Raw genomic sequence first — 23,887 nt, 5'->3', positions numbered from 1 at the left:
TTATAGTTTGCTGTATCTTGCGATGTCTCAGTATCACAAATTGTATTTAAATCCTTTGACCTCCTTCCTGTTTAATTTTCTCCATATGGTTGCACATATGCTCTCCTCTTTCTCCCCTCTTCCCAGATTTTCCTGGGAGCCTGCACCATGACATGCACATGCTCTCTTGCTTTCTGGGACATGGAGGATCCGCCCTGGCTTCATGGCCACCCGTTTGGATGGGTCCCTCCTGCTTGGCTAGAAAGCAGCCCTGCACTGCGTGCCCCTCTTCTGCGTGTTGTCTCGGCCATATTATTTGAGGTACCATCACAGTCCTATCATCATCTTCAAGTGTGTTGCTCTATCTCCATTTATCTTACATGAAATGGCTGTAGCGCTGCCAGGGTAATACTGCCTGTTGTTTTCCAGAAATCACTTACCCGTCTGTCAAGGGAAGCTGCTTAGAGCTTCTAACTAGAAATCAGGATACGCACTCAGCAGATCCCTCTTCCTCCCTTATGTGGACAAAAAAGGTGGGGAAAAAGCTCCTCTGGTTTAGCCTGAGCAACACTGGCCGTTTATCCTCCTCAGCCATCATGTAGGCATTTATTATTTTTCATTGTGCTGATAAAAACAGGTAGTACTGTTGAATACAGATAGTAGACCGATACAAATCCATGCAAATGAACATTGTGTAGATGGTGGCAAGTAAATTTTGGAGACACCAAAAGTTTGCTGTCTCCCAGAAGTAGCCTTCCCTAGAAATAGTGATCTAGCCTTCTGGAAATAGCAACCTGATGTTTTTTCTCTCAGGGTATGCCAAAGGAGTACTTTGGTAGTGAATTAGGTGCAAAGAGCCTGAGATGAGACTATTCTCACACCGTGTCTCACAAGCCCGCGGAAAGGCCAGGCACAGAAATATGCTGAAACCCACAGGAAATGTCTGCTGCGCCGTCACATGAGGTCAGTCAGGCATACTGTGCTTTAACGAGCACAGACAAAACAAGCTTTGGTGAAAATGTCACAGTCTAAACATGGGTAACAAAACACAGACTATTACAGTCCAAGCCTAGTGGGAAATACCATGGGAAAAGATTTAGAAACCACCTATGAGCACTTTCAGCGTTGCCCAGTAGCAATATCCCCACACACCCAGGTGGGAGGAGCACCTGGTTTCTTATTAATACCACAGTACTTCTTGTTTCCAGTAGCATCCTCTAAAAGCAGTACCCTATTTACAGCTTTCATTTTGCATTAATGAAGTGGAATACTGATGTAGCTAATCAGTGCTAGCAGTATGATGCAAGCACGCAGAGTGGCGGTGGTAGTGGCAATCATCTTAGTCCAGTTGTCAGGATAAAAATAACCCCACCAGCCCTGGGAAAGCAGCAGCACCCCAGCTGCGGAGAAGCACAGCCTGGGACCCCATGGTTCTGCGCTGCCCTGACACCCAGCCTCTCCCACAGCCCACCTGGAGCAAGAAAAGAAATGATTGTTATCCCTGTCCATCAGTTTTGCTGCTTCTCTTCCCAGCCCCTGAACATGGGCGTGAGTTTTTGTACATGCACTTGGATCCGGACTTAGATTTCCTCAGAAAACCAAATGGACACAGATTGCCAAATATGCTTGTGTAATTCAGAGATATTTCCCCCCCACCCCACCCCCTTCATTGTACTTTGTGAGCTTAATTTAATCCCTGTCATTCCTTATATGTGGGTAAATGTCATGTACTTCATTTCATGAATGAATTAACACAGCCATGCAGAGTCTGTATCTCCCACACTGCTCACTTGGAAGGGGGAAGGGATTAGTAAATGTGTGTGACACCCTCAAGTTGCTAAACCCCAGCTGGGTTTAGAGATGCCCAGAAATAGAGCTCGTTTGCACCCTGGTGTAAGGTTCTCAAAACACTACCAGCTCTGCACCTTGTAATGGCCCCAATCAGCCCTCCTTCTCCTTATTGTCAACAGCAAATATATTACTTTCATACCATGAGTTTGTTATTGCACCTGACAAGGGAGGAGCTCCTTTAAAAATAGCTGTGCTTTTGGTGGTGGGGAGAATATAAATAATCCCAGATTTTTTTTTCTCTTTTTGATACTTCCATAAGCGTGTCAGAAAGCAGAGGTCTTTTGGCAAGGTGCAAGTCTGAGATAGCACAGAGGTTCTTGGTATGTAGAAGATAGCATTTTTAATCCCAGCTATGTGGACAAAGAAGTAGATGCATGGCAATACAGAGCAGCGCAGAAAGCGTGCAAGTCTCGGCACCTTGTTACATGATATTTTTAATACAGGCAGGAATTAAATTAATAGTTCTATGTGCTTATTTTAAAGCTTTCATGACGTGAAAAGAAGTGTAATTCATCAAAAAAGGAAATGAGGAACAATTTTTACTTAAATAGAAATCACTGCGGCCATGTCCTCTTTTTCATGAATTTACGCAATGGGTTGGATTAGTCTCTGGCTGAGGTGTGTGTGTTGGCAGAGCTGTGCTTTGGAACTTTTCTTCATGCCTGAGACCGCTCAGTGCTACCAGGGCTTCATATCCATGTGCAGTAAGTTCCCCTGTTTCTAGGGTTTTTCTTAAGTGGTAGTGTGCATTTCTTGGTTCTTTAATCCGGAGATACTCAGCTTGTCAGTGCTTTATAAAAATAGTCTGGGAAGGCACCCTGCCAGCTAAAGTCACAGCCTGGGACACAGGAGAAGTGGCAGAGGAGTTAGCTCCCCAGTTTCCAGCAAACTTACCCCTGCCTGAAGAAAGCTGGTCTGGGATTTCCAGGTGTACGCAGCAGCTGAAGAGCTCTGTTCTTACAGGTTGTCAACAATAAAAAAATAAAGGTGATTGCTGATACTTCCCAGCTCCTCCATACCTGCCTGTCCCCCAGTCCCTTGGATGGAAAATGGAGGGAGTTTGTTTGTCTCCCCCCCAGTTTGCCAATCCCCGTTATTTAAATTGTAAGCTCCACAGGTCTAGAATAAACCTTCTACTTATGTATAACTCCTGCCAAATCAGGGCCTGCAGACCCTGGAAGCCTCTAGCTGCTAATGTAACACAAATAATAATGGGACTTACAGTAGCTGGTAAATTTTTGACCCCTCCTTTCCCTTCTTTTCAGCCCAAAGTAACCCTCTCTGTAGAGACTGCGTTTGGGCTTTGCATCAGCTCGTTGTGTATCGTTTAGTCCTACAGAGTCTGAATTGCCTGCAAGAGCTGGAAGGGGACAGTGCTCATGACAAATCAATTTGCTGACTTCTGAAATAATTAAGCAAGTAACGCTAGGCTTCAGTCCTATTTTGAACAAACACTGTGCTGTTCGATTTTGCGTTTCTCTGTCTGCAGTGAATAGGTGTCTCTAAACAAAAGAGGCTGAGTGATCAAGGAACTTTTTTGGAAGGAAACATCTCCTATGAAAATTAGCTTTCCCCCCTGTATCTCTGTGTCTTTGCATATCTTTCCTTTTTACCCCCTTTTTTTCCTGGTTCTTTGTTCTTCCCTGAGGAAGATAGAGATAATAAAATTTCCTATTTTCACTTAGCTTTCCAGATGATCTTTGTGTACTTTACCAGACTGCAGCATAGAAAACAAAGCCTTGTTTATTGCCTAACAGCATATATGTGTTTTATGATTAATGTGATGTGTTTGTAATACATGAGACTGATAATAGATAGGGAGATCAGTCTTCTGTGAATTGACAGTGGCATTATAAACAAGGTGAAAGGGTTGCAGGTGTTTCCCACACGGGTGTTATACAAAAACATATGGCCCTTTGCCATGATGTACTGCGTGCGCACTCCATCTTTTCCTGTGCAGCAAGGCAACGTTGCTGTGAGCTTTGCTCAGAGAGCAAGTCCACAGCTCAGGACCTGGGGAATGCTGTCAGCAGCAGATGATGGTGCAGTGGGGCCAGAGTGATCTTGGGGACACAGAAAGGATAATGCTGAATTGGTCCTTCCAATTAAAAGTAGCTGATTGATCCACAACATTGCCTTGAGAAAAGAAACCTGCGTTCCTAGGGGGGTCCCTGGCAAACACTAGGAAAGGAGATGGTGTGCTTGGGTGTTGCAGGAGGGACATGGCAGTCCATTCTGCCTCTTGTCTCGCTGCTCCTACCTCAGCTCGTAGTTGGACTTGGCAGGTATCTGTGATGTCCATGTGGTAACTTCTGTGGCCATGGTCACATCAGGCATTAGGTGCAGACTGAGACACCTGGGCCACATCTCTGCAGAAAGCAACAGTGGTGCACGTGCAAAACAGCAGAAATCATTGCTGGATTGCCACTCCTTCTTGTGGATAAAAGAAAAGGCATGTTTACTAAATGACTAAATCATTGCAAAGAGGACTGCAACATCTTGTGTGGAACCTGACCACAAGGTAGAAGTCTCTGTCCTTTTCATACTTACCGTAAGAGTGGTGCTTGTCTGCTCTTACAAGTCACACTGTTGCAGCTGAGTGTGTTTGGTGTTTGTAGCCTCTTCAGTTATTAAAACACTCTGGGTGCAGATTAACTTAATTTGCTCAATATACTATAACATAACCACCCCCTTGATCTGTGAGCCTTTTAATAAATACGCTGGAGGGCATCCTGCCTCTTCTGCAGCTTCTGGGAGTAGATCCATGCCCTCCATTGTACACTGAAAAACTTTTTGCCTGGCCTTCCTGGGAATGGTGCAGCACAGGGCTGCCTACTTCTGCACCAGCAGCCCACTGGGATGATGGTTTGTCATCCATCCTTTCATCTGCTGGAGGAAGCTAATACTGTCCTCATGTAGTCGTACTGGGTCTTTCCTGTCTCATCTTCCAACAGAGATAAAGCTGCTGGTCTGAAAAATATGATTTTTTTTCCTCTATTTTGGAGGACTGCAATTTAAGCTGAAATGTAATAGAAATGCCCCAACAGCATAACTCAAATAACTGAGGCCTCATCTACACAGGAAAATTATACTCATGCATGGGTCATGGCATTTATTTTTACCGGTATGGCAGTGTTACAAGAGATTCCCATATGGACGGGTTGCATCAATCTGAGGATACTGTACTACATTCACGTATTCTTGTTTCTCTGCAGGAATGAGCCAGACAGTCCCAAGCATTTGCATTAAACCCTGAAACATGAAAATATTACAAAGGGTTGGGTCAAGCAGTATAATGGTACTGTATCACTGTAGTTAAAGGTAGGACTTTTATGTGTGGACAAGCCCTGTGAAAAGATTAACCTAGAGAAAGTTAATAAAAAGTGCTGTCCTAAATTATTCATGAATCCATTTGTAATGCACTTGCCAGGAGGCTTTTGTTTTTCTCAAACTCTTATTTATTAAAATCTGACAAGAATATCTGGTTTTGTTCAATAATAAATCTAAGTCTGTGAGACTGGTGATATCCTCATGTAGTAATACAGAATCAAAATGAAGTTACATGGCAGGGGTGAATACATTATTTACTTGGGAAGAACAGATTATTGTTCAGGAGGATTTTATCTTTTACTTGCCATTTTGGAACAAGTTAGAAAAAAACACAAAACCAAAGCAACAAACCCAGTTGGGAGATAACCTCTTGTTTTGTGACTGAGGCCTTAATTCTGCAAAGGTTTTTAAATATGTGAAAACTCAGTTAAGCATGTCTCTGGTGGCTTTGCAGGTTCTGGACCTGTTTCCGCTAAATGAAATAGCTCAGATGATCTTGTTTCATGTTTAGCTCTACTTGTCCTTTTTCCTTAACTTCAGGAGAGGCTCATGGAAGTCATGTTCCTTGCCTGTGAATTTTGACTTCCAAAGAATGTCCATACAAACACCCCCTCTCTCCTTTTTGTGTACCTAGAAAATGTTAGAAAGGTTATAAACTGGAAGTAGGAGAATGGAAAAGAGACGGGAAGAGAGCTTTTGCTGTTTGGGATACAATAAAAGATGGCAGTCTGTGTGTGCTTTATAGCAGTCATTTTTTAAAAGCAGGCAGAACTTTTCTTAAAAAACAATTTAAGATTTTTTTTTCAGTATTTTCAGTTTATGAATTTTAGGGGAATATTTCCCATTCTTCTTCTTTTGTGCCGTTATTTATAACTGGATAAGGAAAGGAGTAACAAGTGCCTATGGATAGAAAGTTAGAGAAGAGTAAATAAAATAAAATAGAAAGAGCTTAGCTGTGGAGGCAGAACTGGGAGTTGAGTGACTGGTCTGAGTTGGAGGATGATGAATGGATTTGTTTGCATAAGCCTGGCTTGTGAATCACTCATAAAAGCAGCTTGAGTTGAGTAGGAGATTCTCCTGTCCCAAACTTAAGTCCTGAGTGCTTTCAAGCGCAAAGTGTACTGTGATGTAAGAACTCCAACTGTGAGTACCACCCTGTTATTTCAGTGGACTGGAGCTGGAGCTCTGCAACTTCCCAAGTTTGAAATAAGCTAAGTGTCTCTCTCTCACACACACCACGTGCTTTGTATGATGTATCATGTGGTGCCTCTTGGTGGTCAAAGTTAAGCTATCCGGGTAGACATAACCAGCTTGTGATTCAGATTTGGAGTCTGGTGTTAGGTATTTGGTCCCTGTGAAAAGCTGTGTGTTGGAGGACCATCAGTCACTAACCATTAAATGAGACTAGGAACTCAATAAACTTGGAGAGAAAAGGGAGGTGTGGGTGTGCAAGGTCAGTATTCATGGTTGATTATCCCGGGTGGGTTGGGAGTGGCATGGGTCTTTGCCTTGGGAGCTTGTTTTGCCTCTCTGATGCCAGAGAAGTTGTACAATGTACGTGCAAAAGGGGCATGTAGGGCTAAAGACTCTGATCAAAGCAATCTTTTAAATGAGGCCTCAGCTCTTATGCACCTATTAGTATTTGGAAGAAAAGGTTGACTGTTAACAGAGAGCTACTTTGCTGTGGTTTAAGAAACTGGAGGAGTTAAAAAGGTTTATTTTAATAAACTGTACCACCAGTATCTAAGGTTCAAGTGGAGCCTGTGGGTTGGATTTGGGAAATAACAATTTCCTCTGGAAGCCTACCAGAGAAGATCTGTTCCTTCCTGAAGAACATTATTTTCTTGTTCTTCTCTGCCATTTGTTTGCTATGAGTTTTGGTGGTATGGGGGTCAAGGTGGACTCTGAAACCCTGCTTTGGAATCAAGGTATTTGTCTGACTTGTTTGCCCTCGGTGAAATCGGTGCTGCTGCAGCTTCATTGCCATGGGAACCTCCAGTTACTAAATTTAATTCAGCTCAGGGTTTGCTTTTCTGTTCTGTTGCTGCAATGTAGACAGGTGATAAGCAATATATTGATACTAAGCTATATCATAGCAAATTGATCAGGCACCGATATTACCACGGTATTGCAGTATCTGCAATATTGCTCTTGTGCTCTACTCTAGGCTGCCTGACCTTCCTCCTGTGCCTGCCTCCAGCCTCCTTTTCCTCTCCCCTGGCAGAGCAAAGGCAACAGTGACTGCACAGTATTTCTGGTCCAGCAGTTGGCAAAGGCAACCTCTGCTTGCTGGCGGTACTTCTTCCTCCCTTAGGGCAGCCAAGCATGGAGTGCCTGTGGGCCTGGCAGGGAATGCTGCTGGAGACGGAGCTCTGAACCTCAAGGAGCTGTGGGGTTGCGGTGGGTCCTAGTACCATGGCAGCATCCACAATGGTGTGAAGTCCCCCAAGGACAGAGACTAGCACCACAAGATCAGATTAAACTGGGAACGGGGAAATAGACGGTGTACGAGCAGAGAGTGAGAACCCCTATCACCCAGTTGTCTTCTAAAGTTTTATTAATTCCTTTATACTTGGTGAAACCTTTTTGTTTTGTCCCCCCTTGAGCGTTATGTAAGGTTCAGATGGTATCTGTTAGATGTTTATGTTCATGGTAATGCAGAGCCTGGTGTCTGGGATGCACTCTGTTCCCGTGCTAGTATAAGTGGTGGAAGCGTGCCTTTACTGCAGCCACGCTGGACTTCTGGAAAGGCTCATTGCAGATTGGCCTTTGCCATGAAGATATTTTATGTAGCTAACTGCAGGATGATCAATTTTGTAGGTCTTTCATGATTGTTTGGGTTGTTGGTTTCTAATGTTCTGCCCCTCTGTAGTTTGGTTTACTGATAGTACATCACTTTGTACAGAATTCATAGTGAGCAGAGTGTGTAAACCTTTACGTTAAAATGTTGGCTGAGTATTGATTAATCAGTAAAAGTTTTTAAGCTGTTTCCTTTAAATTCCAGGACCATGCAGCTTAATTTAGTGATTGAGAGGGATGGGGAAAGATACTGCTTTTCCCAAGGGAATATATTTTCTGTGGTGCTTGTTCATGGCAAGGGTTTTCAAGCCAAAAGATGTGTTTTAGGGAAGGAGATGGTTCTCTGATAGTCATTATCTGCTAAGATGACTCTCTGTTTTCTTTCTTTGTAGGTATTACATTGGTCGCCAGATGTTTGTGGTGGTGTCTGCACCAGAGATGATCAAGCAAATCTTAGTGACAGACTTCAGTAACTTCACCAACAGAACTGTAAGTAGATAAGAGGGCTGGTTTTGTGGATGGAGTTGCAAGTACTGTTAATTTGAGCTCAGACCAAAAGCGACTGCAAGGGAGCTGGAAACAGGAAAAGTACAACATGGTTCAATTAGACTTAAAGCTGTATAAACTTATATATATATATATATATATTATTTTTTTTTCAGTCAAAGACTCCTGTACTCTTATTACCAGGACACTCTGAGGGTGAAAGGGAATGTTCTTAAAAGAGATATACTGCCTTGTGGCTGGGGCACCAGATAGATGCTGAAGAGAGAGGGTTTCAATATCCAGTTTTGCCAGTGACCTCCTGTGAAATCTTGGGAAAATCACTTAATGTCTTTCTTCCTTGGTTGCCAATATAACATGGGGACAGTATTATTTGCTTTCTCCCACTCGTGGTCTGTTTTGTGCTTTTAGACTTTCTAGGGCAGGAGCAGGCTGCTTTGGACAGGGACATGCCTCCTGCAGCCAACGTATGTTGTTTTGTTGTACTTCTCACTGAAAATATTTAGTAGCAAAGCATGAAGTTGGAGCTAGCAAGGATTATACATATGCTGTTGATTACACACTTATATATTGAAAAGCTCTTTTCAAGTACTGGTTAGAACAAATAATGAGGGGGGGAATGGCCAGAGGAATAGTAAAGATTTCCAGCAGTTCCTCAGCATTTTACAAGGAAATACTGTCACTGTGACTGCACACCGCCTCAGTGCCATCCATTCCCTGCTTCCCTCTGGCCCCTTTGTATGCTCAAACCTGCTCAAATAAACTCACATGTATTCAGGAGTGTTGTTTGTACCCTGGGGGGAAATTTCATCTCTGATCAGCTGTCTGTCTCCTGTGCCCCTCTGATCCTCTCTGCAACCAGACAGTCTGTTTGCAGACTGCTTGTCTCCTCTGCTTGCTTCTTTTGGTACATGAGGTTCATCTTGTGACTACCTGCATCTTATTTAATAACCACGTGTACCTGCTGCCCTCTGTTCTGCCTATAACTCACATATGAATGGAAGAATCCCAGCGTGCAAGCTTCTCAGGCTGAAGTTGTTGTGGGTGGCAAGGGTCTTTCCCCCATTTTTTCTATATATGAATGAATTTCCCACCCCTTCCTTTCTTCCACCCCCAAGCAGGAACCCTATTTCTTCCTGTTTGTAACTTTTTCATACTTTTCTCTTGTTTATTTGAAAGTAGTAGACTGTACCCACTATTCATAGCAGTAGCTGATGCCCAAATAGCACCTCCCTGAAATTAGAGATCATTCCTTTGAGAGTACGTTCAGAAACTTATTCTGCTCTTAATTTTAGTCAGCTTTGTCTTTGAATGTATTTGTCCATGCATTCTCACCCTTCTTATTTGACAAAATTTTTCTTTTTCTCCAGGCTTTTATGACCAGAGGTTTATCTCTCTCTCTTGTGGTTGTACATGTATCTGTCATGGTCTGTAACATTTGTGTTCCTCTCTCAAATTCAGGTAGGCCAGGCCATTATAGGCATTTTCTCTCCCTCCCCTTTTTTTCTTCATCAGGGATCTGTTAGGTATAGCTGTCTGTGTAGGTTCCTGTCTTGCCCTCCTCACTTAACTGTCCCCTGAACCATTTGTGGCTTTTCTACACATCCTACTTCATCGATGAGAAACTGAGGCACAGACTGAGTAACATCTCTGCCACTAACCAGAAAGCCTGTGGCAGATGAGAAAATTTAACTTCTAGGCCTGTCTTTAACAAAATGAATAGTTTCCCCCCACGTGCAGTTGCTATTTCTGACTTGCTTAATGCCCATGAGTCTAATTCAAATGAACTTGCTTCATCTTATATACTTTTATCTCCTTGTTCTATGGTCTTCTCACACAGCTGCAACCTTTGAGCATTGTTATTTCTCACTTTCCACTTTGTTCTCCCTCCTCCAGCCATTGCTTTTCATTTACTGAAGATAAGCAGCCTTCTGTTTCTGCATCCCTCCACATCTAACCTGGGGATCTTTTTCCCTGTCTTGAATCATAACACTGGAAGCTGCCTCTCCTCTTTAATTCAGTCAGCTCTCTTGGTGAAGTGTTCAGCTATCCTGTACACTAAAGATTCTATATGAAAATAAATAATGCTGAATGGTATGTAATGAAGGCCAGTGGAATTTATTCAGATATGATTTGGGTTATATGTGGAAAATAATTGAAAGGTGAGAGTGAGAAAAGCACTTTCCAAGTAATAGAATTCTTTCTTCTCATATTGACTGAATAAATGTCATTTAAAGACTTTTAATAGGGTTGCTTCTGTTTATGTATTTTAAAATTACTCAAAGCAAGCTCCTCTACTTTGAGTGAGGGTTTCTATTTGCTAGTGGAGAATTCAAAATGCTAAATAGATCTCCCTACCTTATCTTACCTATTCCTTCCCCAAATGGTCTACCGATGAGTAGCTGCAGAACTGACTTTGGAGTCAGTGCTGCTCACAAAGCTAGGCTAATATCTTTCCATCTGGGCATGGCACATGCTTGTTATTTCAACCCAAAGACATTTTTTAGCTTAAGACTGTCAGTTTTTAAGGGTGAGAAGGATGGGAAGGGGGTGAGACCTCTGGGTTTGAACAGGCTGTGGGAAAACCCACTGTGCTTTTCCACCTTCCCAACTGCATTTCCAAAATTCATATTTGTACTTCATCTACCAGCGGTGAATTGTGAATTATTTAACTCAGAATGCTGCAAAGAAATATTATGCACCATACTCTGTAGCAATTGTAGCAATTGTGTGTTAACAAAGTGTCACTGAGTTGCAGGACGTGCAAGTTTAATTCTAAAAGCTAAGTCTAGAAAAATATTACATTTGATGTTTCTTTCAGTTCTCTTTCAATTAATCTTAAAATACGTATATATTAAAGTAAGAGACAGTTAAATTGAACTTGTGAATGGTTGCAAACAGTGGATGTACTTGATAGAAGTGGGTAAGATGATGATTCAGTGAACTCTGAGCTTTTATCAAAGCTGTCTATAACATGATGTCATGCTTTTGAATGCTTCTAAGAAGAATGACCTTAATCTGGGATTGTGCATTTGCGGGCTGCTTGCTGGGAAGTCATCAGAAGACCTTTGTGGAATCAGGGTGGTTTTAATCTGCTGAGAAGACTCTTTTGGAGGCATCTTGTGTCCTGTCCCCACATCCAGAGAGACCTGGACCAGTTGTACACTTCTCAGACCTGCTCACACATTACATAGACAAAGTAGATTTTGCATGTGAACAGAAGCCAAACTACTGCTCATTTTATGCAGTTATGTTCCCCTTTGATATTACATATTTCATGTCTTTACTATCAGTATCTTTCAAATATTGCTGTAAAAAGCCTTTTAGGTTCCTTTGCCCTCTTCTGTTGTTTCTGAGTTACTGATCAGTAATTCTTGTGACAGAAGTGTATAGTGATTGCAGATCAAATCTGCATTAGGGTTCACTTCCTTTTAGAACAAGCAACCAAGTCCAGCACACAGGGTGCTAATGCCCTGAGGCATGGGGTATATTTATGGTTAACTGTATAATCACAGGAAGGCAATAACGATATTCTACTTTCCCACTTAATTTTGACTTGATTAAGGTAAGCATTGTAGCCCTTTAAAAACAAAAATATCTACTGTAACATACCTTCATACTTGAGGCATATGACGCCTTTTCCCTATGTTTTTAGTTAGAGTTGAAGAAGAAAAGAAAATTAGCTTATAGACCTTCTGCCAAAAAGTATGGAATTGTTTTTAATTTAGGTTAACCATGGAAACCTCAGCCAGCATTTTAGGCAGGGCGGTGCTGCAGTAAATGATACCTTTTTCTCACAACTATGGTAAGTCAGCCGTTTAATAGAAGTTTTCTTTTAGGAGCACTAAGACTTCCTAGTTGCCTTACTGTGTTGTGAGTGAGATAGGTTTATGATTGTTGCATTCTGCCAGGCAGGATAATGATACATAATGTGTTTTCAGATTGTTTTTAATTTCTGCATTGAAAATTTGTTTTTGAATTAGTGCTTGAGAATCGTTAAAGTGTACTTTAAAAAATGTAGAAGCAGAGTGTTAAGATTAAGCAATGGGAAGAGAGATGTTACCTGGTATGTCATTTAAATGATTCAGAAGTTGTAGGCCAAAGAATCTGCTAAAAATGTGGATCAGTGAGCCCCAAGGCAAAGGTAAGTCCTGGCTAGTCAAGGTTTGCCAGACTGCGAGTCAGTTCTCTGCCAGGATTCATGCGGCTATCACATGTGGAAACTAGTAGTTGATCCAGACAAAATCCGTAAATCTGCATGCCAACCAGCTGGAGGATGGTGACATTTTTAAATACAAAAATCTACACCAATTCAAATAGCTGTAAGAAAACATCACAGTTTTCTCGCCAGGAGCTTTGCTGCTACAGTGGAAAAAGTAACAGTGAATTAATAACAACTAGTAATGAAGTGGTAAAAGTAAGAACAAAAAAGTAGCATGAAAGCTGATATAACATGGCAGTACAAATTCCTTGTATCCCTCTTGAAGGAAAAGTACGTTGTATGAGAATGTTTCTTTTTGCTCTTCTATACTTCCCCTTCCTTCTCTCCTCGTTCATCCATGTGGGGTACGATTATTCTTTTCCATGTGGGATAGGATTATTCTTTTCACTTGCAGAATTTGCCTGTTACCCCAAGCTGTTTGCTTCATCATTATTTTGTTAAATCTGTAAAGCTTCAGGCCTACTTGTGGCTTTAAACAAATAAAATACAACCACCAAATAGGAAAGCACCTGTTTGCTGCATCTCATTCAACTGTGGTCCAGGATGGCTGACACACCTCTGTATCTGCTCTTCTTTTTGGTCTCTTGCTAAGGGGACACAGTGCTGGCAAGAAATGTGTCTGTATATTGCTCTGTCAAAAGGTCTATCCAAATTTGATACCAGATGCCCTCCAGAGGTCCCTTCCAACATCAACCATCCAGTAATTCTGTGAATTTTGGGTCAGGCCCTCAGCCAGCATAAATCAGCCTACTTACATTAACTTCAGGTGACCCTACACCAACTGATAGTGATTATGCATCTCTGGAGTGGGGCTGGGAAGCACAACTGGCTTCAAATAGCTCAGCGTGGTGCCTCAGGAGCTGACTTGTGTGTCTGTGTTCTTGGCCTTTTGCAAGTAAAGGGTCGCTTGTGTGTCTTATGCAAGATCTTACTCAATGCCTTCTGCCTTGATTTTTAGAGTACAGGTATTATCTGTACACAGCAACCCACTGATGTGCCATCATTCAGTAAACAGCGGTAATTCAGTTGTTTCCAGACCCATAGTCTCATCCAGCTTCTGGCCTGGGCTGTTTCTTCAGTCCCTCTCCGACAAATACCTGTTTTGTTTTGAAAAATAAACCCACTAATGTATTAATTTGAAGACATGTAATGTAAAAATAGTTAAGGAATGAATAGTTGTGTACTATTGCAAAAGATGCATATCCAATGTATCCTGTCTTGACCCTGTACCCTTGGTTGGTTGGTTTAAAAATGTTTCTTTCCTTCAAATTAAATATGCTAGGATTATTTCCAGCTGTGTCTATGCCATGGTCATTATCCTTTCATGTGAATTTCTTTGTTTATTTCCAAATTGTTGTTGCAAAGTGTGATGAACTCAGTTTGTAAACAGATGATGAGTGTGCTTTGTTGGAGGCTTACTTTTGCATGGGTGCGTGGTTTGCAGTACTAGTGACACACAGTATGACAGTGGGTAAGTCAATATTTGGAAAATGATTCAAACAAATGAGAAAAAAAATCATGAAATGTATATCATGAGATCTTAATTGTTCCACCCTTTAAAATGACTGTTCAGTGGGATGGTTTAGTACACAAGTGGTGTTCCAGTATGTGCTACTAATTGATTGTGATATTTAGTTTTAAAAACAAGCAGGTTTTTGTGGCAGTGGAGGGAAAGAACGTGCTTTAAATTTCTTCACTGCCTCAGTCTTTTTTAGGTATGTTTTTTCATTTTCCAGTTCCTTCACCTTGTTTCATTGTGGGTTTTGTTTGGTTCAGATAGGATGTGGAAGGTGACCAGCATAACTCTTCTGGAGCTGACACAGCACAGGATGAGTTGTTACAGCCGCATGTGTGCATATTTGTATATATGGATACAAACAGGTGCACATGTATTGATTTGGGGTTTCTTTGTGATTTGAGGAGATGCTGAATCTCTAGTCCTCACTAGAGCCTTGCAGGCATCAATTGCGCCATACCTTATTACAGAAACTTCACAAAATGTGCCTCTTTGTGCATGCCATGGTGACATTCCTGTTCCTGTTGCAGCAAAGCCATCATGCCTGATGGCAGGACCATGCCTTGAACATCCAGTTCTTTGTGATGCAGAGCTGCAATGTTCTCTCCTCCCTCCCCCTCTGACTTTGTAGGACAAATTCAAGCAAGTGTCGATCCTGCCACATATACAATAAGGCTCAGTCTCACTGAGCTGAGAGAATATTCAGGTCTTCCAAAAATCGTTCTGTGCCTTACGAGGATAAGTGAAAAGGTGTCCAAGCAGTGAATTTATTAAGATTTACTTTTTTGCCTAGCAGTTTTATACAGCTGCTAGATCAGTTGGTTTGAAATCTTGGCTGGTACAGCATCATTATAGAAAGGGAATTATGCTAGCGGGGAATGCATTTGGCTGTATAGCACTTAACTGTTTAATATTAATTTGTTTGACTGCATATTTGTGGGTGCTGTTGTACTGCCATGTGAGCCCAGATGACTAGGTGATTTTCCAGTGCCAGTCCCTGCCAGGGAGCTGAGCAAGAGCTCTTATCCTTGTTTTGACCTGATGGTTCTCATTGGGCTGTGCTGGAGCAGGAGCTCCTGGTCTTAACAACCATAATGATGTATCTGGTTTCTTTCCCCAGTGTGCCTCCATGGCTGTCTTCTCAACATACTAGGACACCTTTCTAGCTTGGTCAACATATATGTAATTATTTTGCCACCTTCTCTACCTGGTAATATAGCTTTTAATTCTGGATTTCTTTTTTCTTTCCTCATTTTGTTTTCAGAGCTTGCTGGTTAATTTTTCTGAGCAATTTAATCCAGTTTTGTTTAAATGTTTTCAAGTGTCAGTGCATAGGCTTGCAACAGAGACTTTAAAATTAAAATACAAATATTGAGAGGGTCACTTCTTTCAGACTGTATGTCTTTTTGTGCATGCACAACAAACTGCCCTTTATTCCCCATATGCTGAAGCCAATAGCGCAAAACTAATGTTGTCAAATGATCACTGCTGTTGACTGCAAAATTAATCAGACTCTGGCTTCAGTTAGCCTTAAAGAAAGACTTGACATATTAGTAGACTGTGTTCTGGGAAACACCTGATTCTCTGAATCCCAGTGAGATGAAATCTGGTTTTGTGATTAGGGCTTTAGGTTGGGATTTAGGAGCTCTGAGCTCAGATTTTGGCTTTGCTACAGAATTCCTGTGTGCACAAAGGCAAATCATTTAGGAAGTGCTTTGTCACCTTAACAAATGTAAAAGAGTATGTTGGGAATTTCCAGCTGAACATTGTCATTAGTGAATGTTAGTGCTTGAGAACTGATGGCAAAGGGTTGGGATTTGGTTTATCTGTTAATTCAAATAGTTCTGGTGAGAGGGGTTTTTTTTGTTGTTGGAAGGTTCAGAAATGTAGAGGGAAAAGTTTTATTGAAAAGCTCTTTATTTTTTCCTTTTAAATAACTTTCTATTTTAAAGTATTTTTCAAAAAACACCCTAAAGTAGTAAAGTTAATATTAACAGATTCAATTGAATGCATTTTGAGGATTATCATCTCTCAAGTTTTTAATTTCTTTTTTTTGTAGTTCTAATTCAGAAAAGGAAATTGTGACATCTCCATCCTGCAAAGTGGAAAAGCTCATTTCTATTTACCTTGAACATCTGGCATGTGCCTCTGCTGACTACTAATCCTAAAAAGATGCTAGCAGTTTTACTTCTCTGCCCATTCTTATATCTCATTCAAATCAGTGAGCCATGAGTGCGTATTTACCTAAGTACGTTTATTAATCGTCTGTCCAGAATGGGGACATTCTTGTAAATAAGAGACTTTGGTTTTCTGTGCCTTGCATGGTAAAGAGGGCAAACATGGTCTCTTCTCACACATTTACGTTCTTGATTAAGACTTCTGAAAGTTTAGGAAGATGTTGATAATGATAGTTTGGAGTGCCACAGAATGGTTTAAAGCAAGCATTCTGAAACAATGACTGCAGTTAAGTCCAGTTAGTTTGAGGATGGTCTGGTTGACTTATTTGGAAAGACCCTCTGTTAAATGTCAGTTAGATGTTCTCCTCTTTTATTTCCTTTGAGCAGTTACTTAGATGGTTTGCTGATTGAGGAAGGTTTTCTATATTGTCATGGCTGGAGGGAGCTCTCTTGCAGGAGGTCAGCATATCCCCAGCAGTGGTGGTCAGATCGTAGCTGGTTTGGAGAAAGCCACAATTCTTAAGAGGCTGCTATTTTAACTGGCTAATATATTGTTGTCCAGGTAGGTCATGTGAATTTGTTTGCTTGAGATTTATAAATCTCTAATTGAGTAAGCAAACACTAATATTTGTCATATATCCAGGTAAGATAGCAAACAAAATTGGCTGATCCCTCCTGTATGAAGGACTAACAGTGATGGTGGAAACAGAAGGGTTATACACAGATGGAATACAAAATAAAAACTTTCCACTTTTTCTCTTTTCCAGACATGGGTTGGCTGTTTTCAGATGCTATGGGCCATAAACCTTGGCAATATAAAAGCAATGCAATTGACTGTAAGAAGGCTAGAAGATTTAAAAAACAAGTTTCCTCTTCCCTTGCCCCCCATCAAGACATGATGAATCAGTAGGTTGAGACCATGGCTGATGTTGAGATGTACAGTCATCTTATCTTTTGCAGGATTTACTATGAAGTAAGTTATTTTTCAGCATGGGTCTAAAGTACTTGAATCTATCCCTGAGTCTTTCTCTGGTTTATTAATGGGCTGCAGTGCTGCCATCACCATGGTATCCTGCTACCTCTTCCCCTGTGAAGACTGGAAAACTGCATGTTGATGAAATTTACATTTTTAATTCTCCACTCTCCATGCCTGTACATATAAAAATTGGTTTGCAAAACCATAGGGGAACACAAACACAAGGACAATCTAGTATTGAGAAATGACTATAGTGTTGCTGTGTTGTTTTGTTTGTTTTTAATGCTCTTTCTCTATGCGATTATACTGCAGCCATCATTGGTTCAATACCTGCTCCTAGGTAGACACCAGAACACCAGATGGATTACGTACTTTACAGCACTAATGATAGTGCCTGATAATGTGTGCAAATCTCCTTTTCACTGATTGTTCAAAGCAGTTAAGAAATACTGAATACAGCTGTACATAATTACGCTTCTATTGAAACTAAACCAGCCTGTGAAATTTCTGTATCCTGGAAAATGGTCAAAATTAGTCAATAAAAAAAAAACAAAACAAATAAACAACAAAAAACCAAACCCTTTGCATGTACTTAGTTAATGGTATATTGTGACATTCTGTTTCTTAGATGCAAGGCTTCCCTGCCAACTCTATTGAGACTTAAAGGGGAGTGGGGGGGAAGAAATGCTGCATAATGAAACTACAAAAAAGTGGGTTTCCTGCAGGTGTAGGAAGATGCTGATTTGACAATACTCTATGCATATGCACTTGGTTATGTCAGAGGGAGCTTGTGTAGGACTAAGTATATATGTGTCGTAGTGTGTTGTGGATATGTGAAGGGACATTCCCTCGTTCTAACCACTCTCTGTTTCTTTCACATTTCTTTGAGTTATTGTAAGATCAGCTTTTTAAATTATCTTTTTTTGGCTTGTTTATCCTTACCTTTTTAAATATGTAATTTATTTCTTCTATCGTTCTGCAAAATTTCCTTTTCTAAATGACTGAGGAAAACAAGATCAGAGTTTTATTAGGTTTTGCCTTCTCTTCCCCCAGTTTTTCTCCTGTTGAAACTTGCCAATCACTTTTAAAGCCTACATTGGGCTTTTCTGCAGCACAGGAGATATCATTAAGGCTTTAAACCCACTAATGAGGGAAATGTGCGCTGCTTGAAGGCTCCTGCAATATTAACTACATCCAATTATGTTAGGTAAATGTATGAGTATAGTCAAAACAGGATGAAAGCATATCTTTCTATTCAGGCCAAAAGCAGTCTTCTGAGCCAATCTTTCATCAAACTTACATTGGCTATTTATTTACTGACTTTGCAGCACTTTTTTTTTTTTTTTTAATACTGAAGTATTAAACACTGCAGACAAACAACACTTACAGGCAAGAAAGGACTATCTATTCCCAGGGCTCTGTTCCTTATTTGAACATGTTTTATTACTGTGTAAAATAAGTGAAATCGTAAGGATGATAAATATTTTTTCCTGTTTAAATACAGTATTGCTTTCTTATCTAATCCTGTCTTTAGCTGACTGCATTATGAGTAGGTGTGATACCTGTGGAGTGGACAGGCAGTTCATGCTGGTCTTTGCTGGTCCCGACCTTTGATTCCTGTTGATTTGTTGCTTTTTAAGGGAAGTTCAACTTATCCTACTCCTTTGGGCATATGCTGTGGGGATATTTTTTCTGAAGCTTGCTCAGCCTAATAGCATGGGTTTTCAACAGTTGCTCACTCCTAACCTCTGAAACTGTTACTTACCAGTAGCAGATTGCTTGCTTTGTTTACAGTTTTCTCCTTTTTCCCTATTCTTGACATATAATGGACTGTCATGTCCTTTAATTCCTGCCTTCCCCAGTCTCCTTTTATTAGGAGAAGACTAATTAGTTTGTCACTTGTTCTGAAATTGATATAGGCTCAGATCACAACATTCAAGTTGGCTTTCTCAGATACTTGAGCAATTAGAGTTCAGACCCACTATTTTGCTTTTTTTTCATGTCTTTACCCACATTTGGAGATAATTCACCTGCTCATGAACAAAAGTCCCTTTGAACCATCTGATGACAGAGGAACCCCTTCAGGTCTATGCTGACAACACAGTGAGGTGATTTACATGTACCTACCCCGAAGCCTAGATGTTCAGCACTGAGCAATCAGGGCAGATGTGACACAGCAGTATATGGTAGTTTGAGTGGTTGTCATGTATCATGCCTAAGATCTGTGTAGGCTAGCTGAGCGTCCTCTTTCAAAGGTGGCCAGCAGCAGAAGTCAAAAGACTAGCATAATAGCAAGACAGACAGTGGCAGTAATCTTCCTTGTGACTTACCTGCCCAGCCTCCAGCAGCCCATGCTGTGATCACTTCCAGTGCCAGAGGCTGCATCTGGGCATCATTTCTCCCAAAAGCTCCATTGGCTACAAATCAGTTCCCACCACCCCCACCCCCTTTTTAATCCTTTCTATTAACTATTATGCAAGCAGATGACTTTTTTCATGGATGAGCTTTCTCAGATGTGATACAAAACTTACGTTTGGTGCTAGTGAAGTTCATTCTTCTTTAGTGAGAGTAGTAAGTGTAATATATGTGGGTATTATTATATGAATCCTTGCAAACCTCTGCTCTTCATTTTAAGTCTTTTAAAAGTAGTATTGTCATCTCAATAATAGTAGGACTAATTCTTTTTTAGCTATTCATTCAGATAGCTTAATCCATTTACCTGCCTTTATGTTTATATTTGAACTTAAACTTATGAAAGGTTTTTTCCTTTCTTCATTTTTTTTTATATATAATGATGATATTCTTATCTAGCACAATGCTAACGACCTTTTTTTAAGGCGTCTTAGCAGGACTCACCATTCCCACAGCAAGGCCTACAAAATGGATCATGTGAGCATTCCTCATCTGGTTCAGCTCAGAAGCTAATCCATTTTAGTTTATGTATCAATGTGGACTTTTTTAAAACTATGCAGGCTGACCTGGCACTGAAGCAGACGATGAGTGCTCACAAGGGCTCTCCACCAGCTCCATTTCAATGGTGGTAATCTCCAATAGATGGGGGATAGTGAACAGCTGATGGGGTAGTAGCATCTTCAATTGATGCAGCTGTTTTTGTAGTAGTTCTCTGACCAAAGCCTGAAAGGTTCTTTTCTGTCTTTACAAAATTGCCTGGTGATAAACTCCAGTAGATTTGTTCTAAATTTGTGCCTCCCCCCCCCCCCCCCCCCCCGACCATACACTGTATAATGTTCATTCTGCAAGAGTAAAACCTCCATGGGAAGGATGTTTGGAGATGATGCGCTCCTTAGCACTGACAGTGTGTTACAGCTATAAATCTTACGGATCATAAGTGAAAAATGAGTCGGCAGGTCTTATTTTAGTTTCTAGTGAGAATTCTTCTTTGTTTATATAGCAACCACATAACTTGGCACCATTTGTTGTAAATAGTTGATAGCAAATTGTTGGCTGGTCTGAGCTTTAGGAAGGGAACAGTGTGTTATACAGGTGCTGGGGAAGCACTGTGCTGTGCATGCTGTGCTCCTGACCACGACCAAGGGACGCTGCAGATCACTTGTCAGTGCTGCTGGCTTTTTGTCAGTATTAAACTCATCATGCTTAAAAGAAAAAGGAAAGAGGAGGGATGTAAAATTCTTGTCTTCGTACTGCATGGCTTGCTCCCAGCTCTCTGGCATAAAGAGTGCTCCCTACTTTGAGCACACCTGGCCACTGCTCGTTTTTATGTTGATTTACCTGTTTCTGAAGGCTCAGTGATAGCTAAGGGGGCTCCATTTAGCCCCATGGACACATACGCAGCAACAGATATATACAGTGACCAGGAAGCAGCTATCCTGCAGCAAAAGAAAAGGTTTGTTGATCATTGTTAATTATTTACTCCTGCCAGTCTCCTCTCACTGGTGTTAAGCAATAGAAACTAAAATAACTACATTCCTTACTGAAATAATGCCCCATTCTTCTTCTTTTCCTTTCACGCTTGCTCTTGCAGAAAAGGGTTTGGGGAAATAAGTAGTAAAAACAAGAACTGTCTTGCACTGTTCTCCCCTGCTAGATTAATTGTAAGTTGAAGATACACAAGATACTCTTCTTTTCCCTTTTCAAGGCAATTGCAAAGGACAGTTTCCCCATTTCCTTTTCCATTTTCAGTATGCGCATTTAGATGAAGCTAAAACTGCACTCTTGCACTTTTTATGCAGCTTTCCTAAAATAATTCTGAATAATTTAACAATGGCTCAGAAACATTCCAGTTTAACCAGTCATTGACCTTCAGTCACATTTTAATATCATCAGGACTAGACTGGTGTTTCATCAGTTCCAAAGAAGCTTTATTGTAGCAGAGGCAATGCTGATATCATTAAAGTTGCCCAATGTCTTCAATTACAATGTTTACCTTTCAGTAGATTACCAACCTTCAACTGCTTCAATTAGTATTTTCAATTTAGAATTTTTCAGTCAAAATGGTCTCGCTATTTCAGAGCAGAAGCCTAGGGAGAAGATAAGGTTATTTATTCATTGTGGGGAAAAATAAACCCACAGTGTTTCTTTTGACTTTGTCTTTGTTCCCTCTAGCATAAGGTCTGGATATAAAAACTGCTTTGAAAATCTGACCAAACTTCTTAAGTTTATAAGCTGATGAAGAATCTCAGTAAACAAACTCAACAAAAATTATTAAATAACAAGGAAACTCACTTGCTAGTATCGCTCTCTGGTGACAGGGCTCTACAGATCACTAACTTTTTCTACACATTGTCATGTGACCTTTATGTCTAAAGGTTGAAAACACTGAGTTTGTGACTGGTTCATTCACAGGAAAGGGTTTTTTAAAAAATGTATAATATGAAAACATTTCAGGACATTATTTTCTTTATGAATGTTACATTTGCAAAAAGCAATTAGAGATCCTGTGGGAAAAAATAGTATAAGATTACAAGCTAAAGAGTTAGACCTATTTTTTGCGTATGCTTTAGGATACAAAGATTGCACTCAGATTTTCGAAAGATTAAAAAAAATTTTTTCAAACCTTTTAACACTTTATTCTGCTCATTTATTTCCTCCTCATATAATTGTAATCAACTGCAGTAGGAATAGATGGCATGCTATATTGCCAGCATATCAAGAATAAAAAAATATATATAACTTACATGGCCCTTAATATTTTAAAAATTTGATTAGGAAGTGTGTAGAAGTTAGAAGTTTCATGTTGTGGCTGATTTTGAAGAGTCAAATGCTGAAATAAAAATAACAAGTTGATCAGAATATTTTGTTTCAGTTACAGCTTCTAATGCAAAGTCAAAGTTGTTTCAAATTGCAAAGTAAAATTATTTTGTTCCAAAACCATATATATCAAGATAGTGAAAAAGTTGGACATTTTCTCCATTTTTTTTCTTCCAGAAATCTTGGAAAAACAAATTTATTTTGCAATATTTCTGGTTTTTCTCAACCATGAGGCTTTATTTACATTTCTCTAAGCAGCACTGGTTTTATTTTATTTAATGTTTGAGTTTTCAGAGGGATTGCCCCCTCCTTAACTGATGTTTCACCATGTCAGATTAGACGTTCTCTGGATAGCCCAGCCTTGGTTTTTACCTCCTCAGTGGTCAAGTGGGGCAGCTTTCATTTCCTCACTTTTTTCAGCTGTTCCCGTGGTGCTGGTGGGAGCTTTTATATTATGTTGGCAATGCACAGTCAGTTTTGGCTGTAAGAACTTAGGCTGGTCCCAGGGTTAAGATTTATTCTAAGTAAAAATTTCAGCAGGGTTTTAGGCACATTGCAGAGGGTTATTTTTTCAGGTTCAAGATCCATTTTATTTTTCAGGCTGTAGGATGCTGGGGGGGATTCAGGATGGACCTCAGATGTGGGAGAAGCAGCTGTGTGGATGTAAAATGAGTTCTTGTGATGTGGGGGTGTGTGCTGCACTGGTCAGCACTGATGGTTGGAAACTACAACCCCTTCCTTTCCCCCTCTCCCACCCACCAGTAAAGTTGGGCTTGGAAGTGCAGATACTGATAACTTGTGAAAACGCTAGGTGCGTGCAATCGAGTGTGATGTGCATGCCGAGTATGGGTGCAGCCTGGCTACTTCACCAATGCATGTTCTGCTACAGAGTAAGCATCTTTTCTCCTTCAGGTGGGAAGTCTGAGCAGGCAGGACTACGGCAACCTCCACCTGAGTTCACCATTACTTTTCCATGTGTTGAGGGGAAGATACTCAGTGAAAGGCCACGGGTGTTTCATTCTCATGGCTGGCACGTGCTCTTTCCCTGGACACCTGATGAAAGAGAATCTAAATCCCAAATACCACTCTGTCCTAGTGTGCATTTGCTGACTTCCAGCTTCTCTACACCTGGAATGCTAGCGCTGACTTTTGGGGCAACATGAGGAGGGGAGAATTCAGGATCTGACCCATCCCTCTAGTTGCATGTCCTGGAACAGTAAAATTGAAGCAGTGGGGTGGTGGAACAGGCCCTCCAAATGCTGCATTGCCTGGAGGAAGCCTGTTTTGCAAGAAAGGGATCAGTG

General features: G+C 40.7%; 1 protein-coding gene across 3 annotated transcripts in view; it reads left to right on the top strand.

Annotated features, from left to right (window-relative positions):
* TBXAS1 (thromboxane A synthase 1) overlaps window positions 1-23,887 on the top strand; it is a 230,993-nt gene that overhangs the window by 94,369 nt on the left and 112,737 nt on the right. For all 3 annotated transcript variants that reach the window (XM_027784040.2, XM_005235576.4, XM_055809336.1), the window contains one exon: window positions 8,352-8,448. In XM_027784040.2, coding sequence (XP_027639841.1) covers window positions 8,352-8,448 — 97 coding nt within the window. The remainder of the gene's footprint in view (window positions 1-8,351; window positions 8,449-23,887) is intronic.

The sequence above is a fragment of the Falco peregrinus genome, chromosome 6 (genome assembly GCF_023634155.1).
Source record: "Falco peregrinus isolate bFalPer1 chromosome 6, bFalPer1.pri, whole genome shotgun sequence".
Lineage (NCBI taxonomy): Eukaryota > Metazoa > Chordata > Aves > Falconiformes > Falconidae > Falco > Falco peregrinus.
The sequence above is the reverse complement of the archived record's forward strand: the minus strand, read 5'-3'. Positions and strand labels throughout refer to the sequence as shown.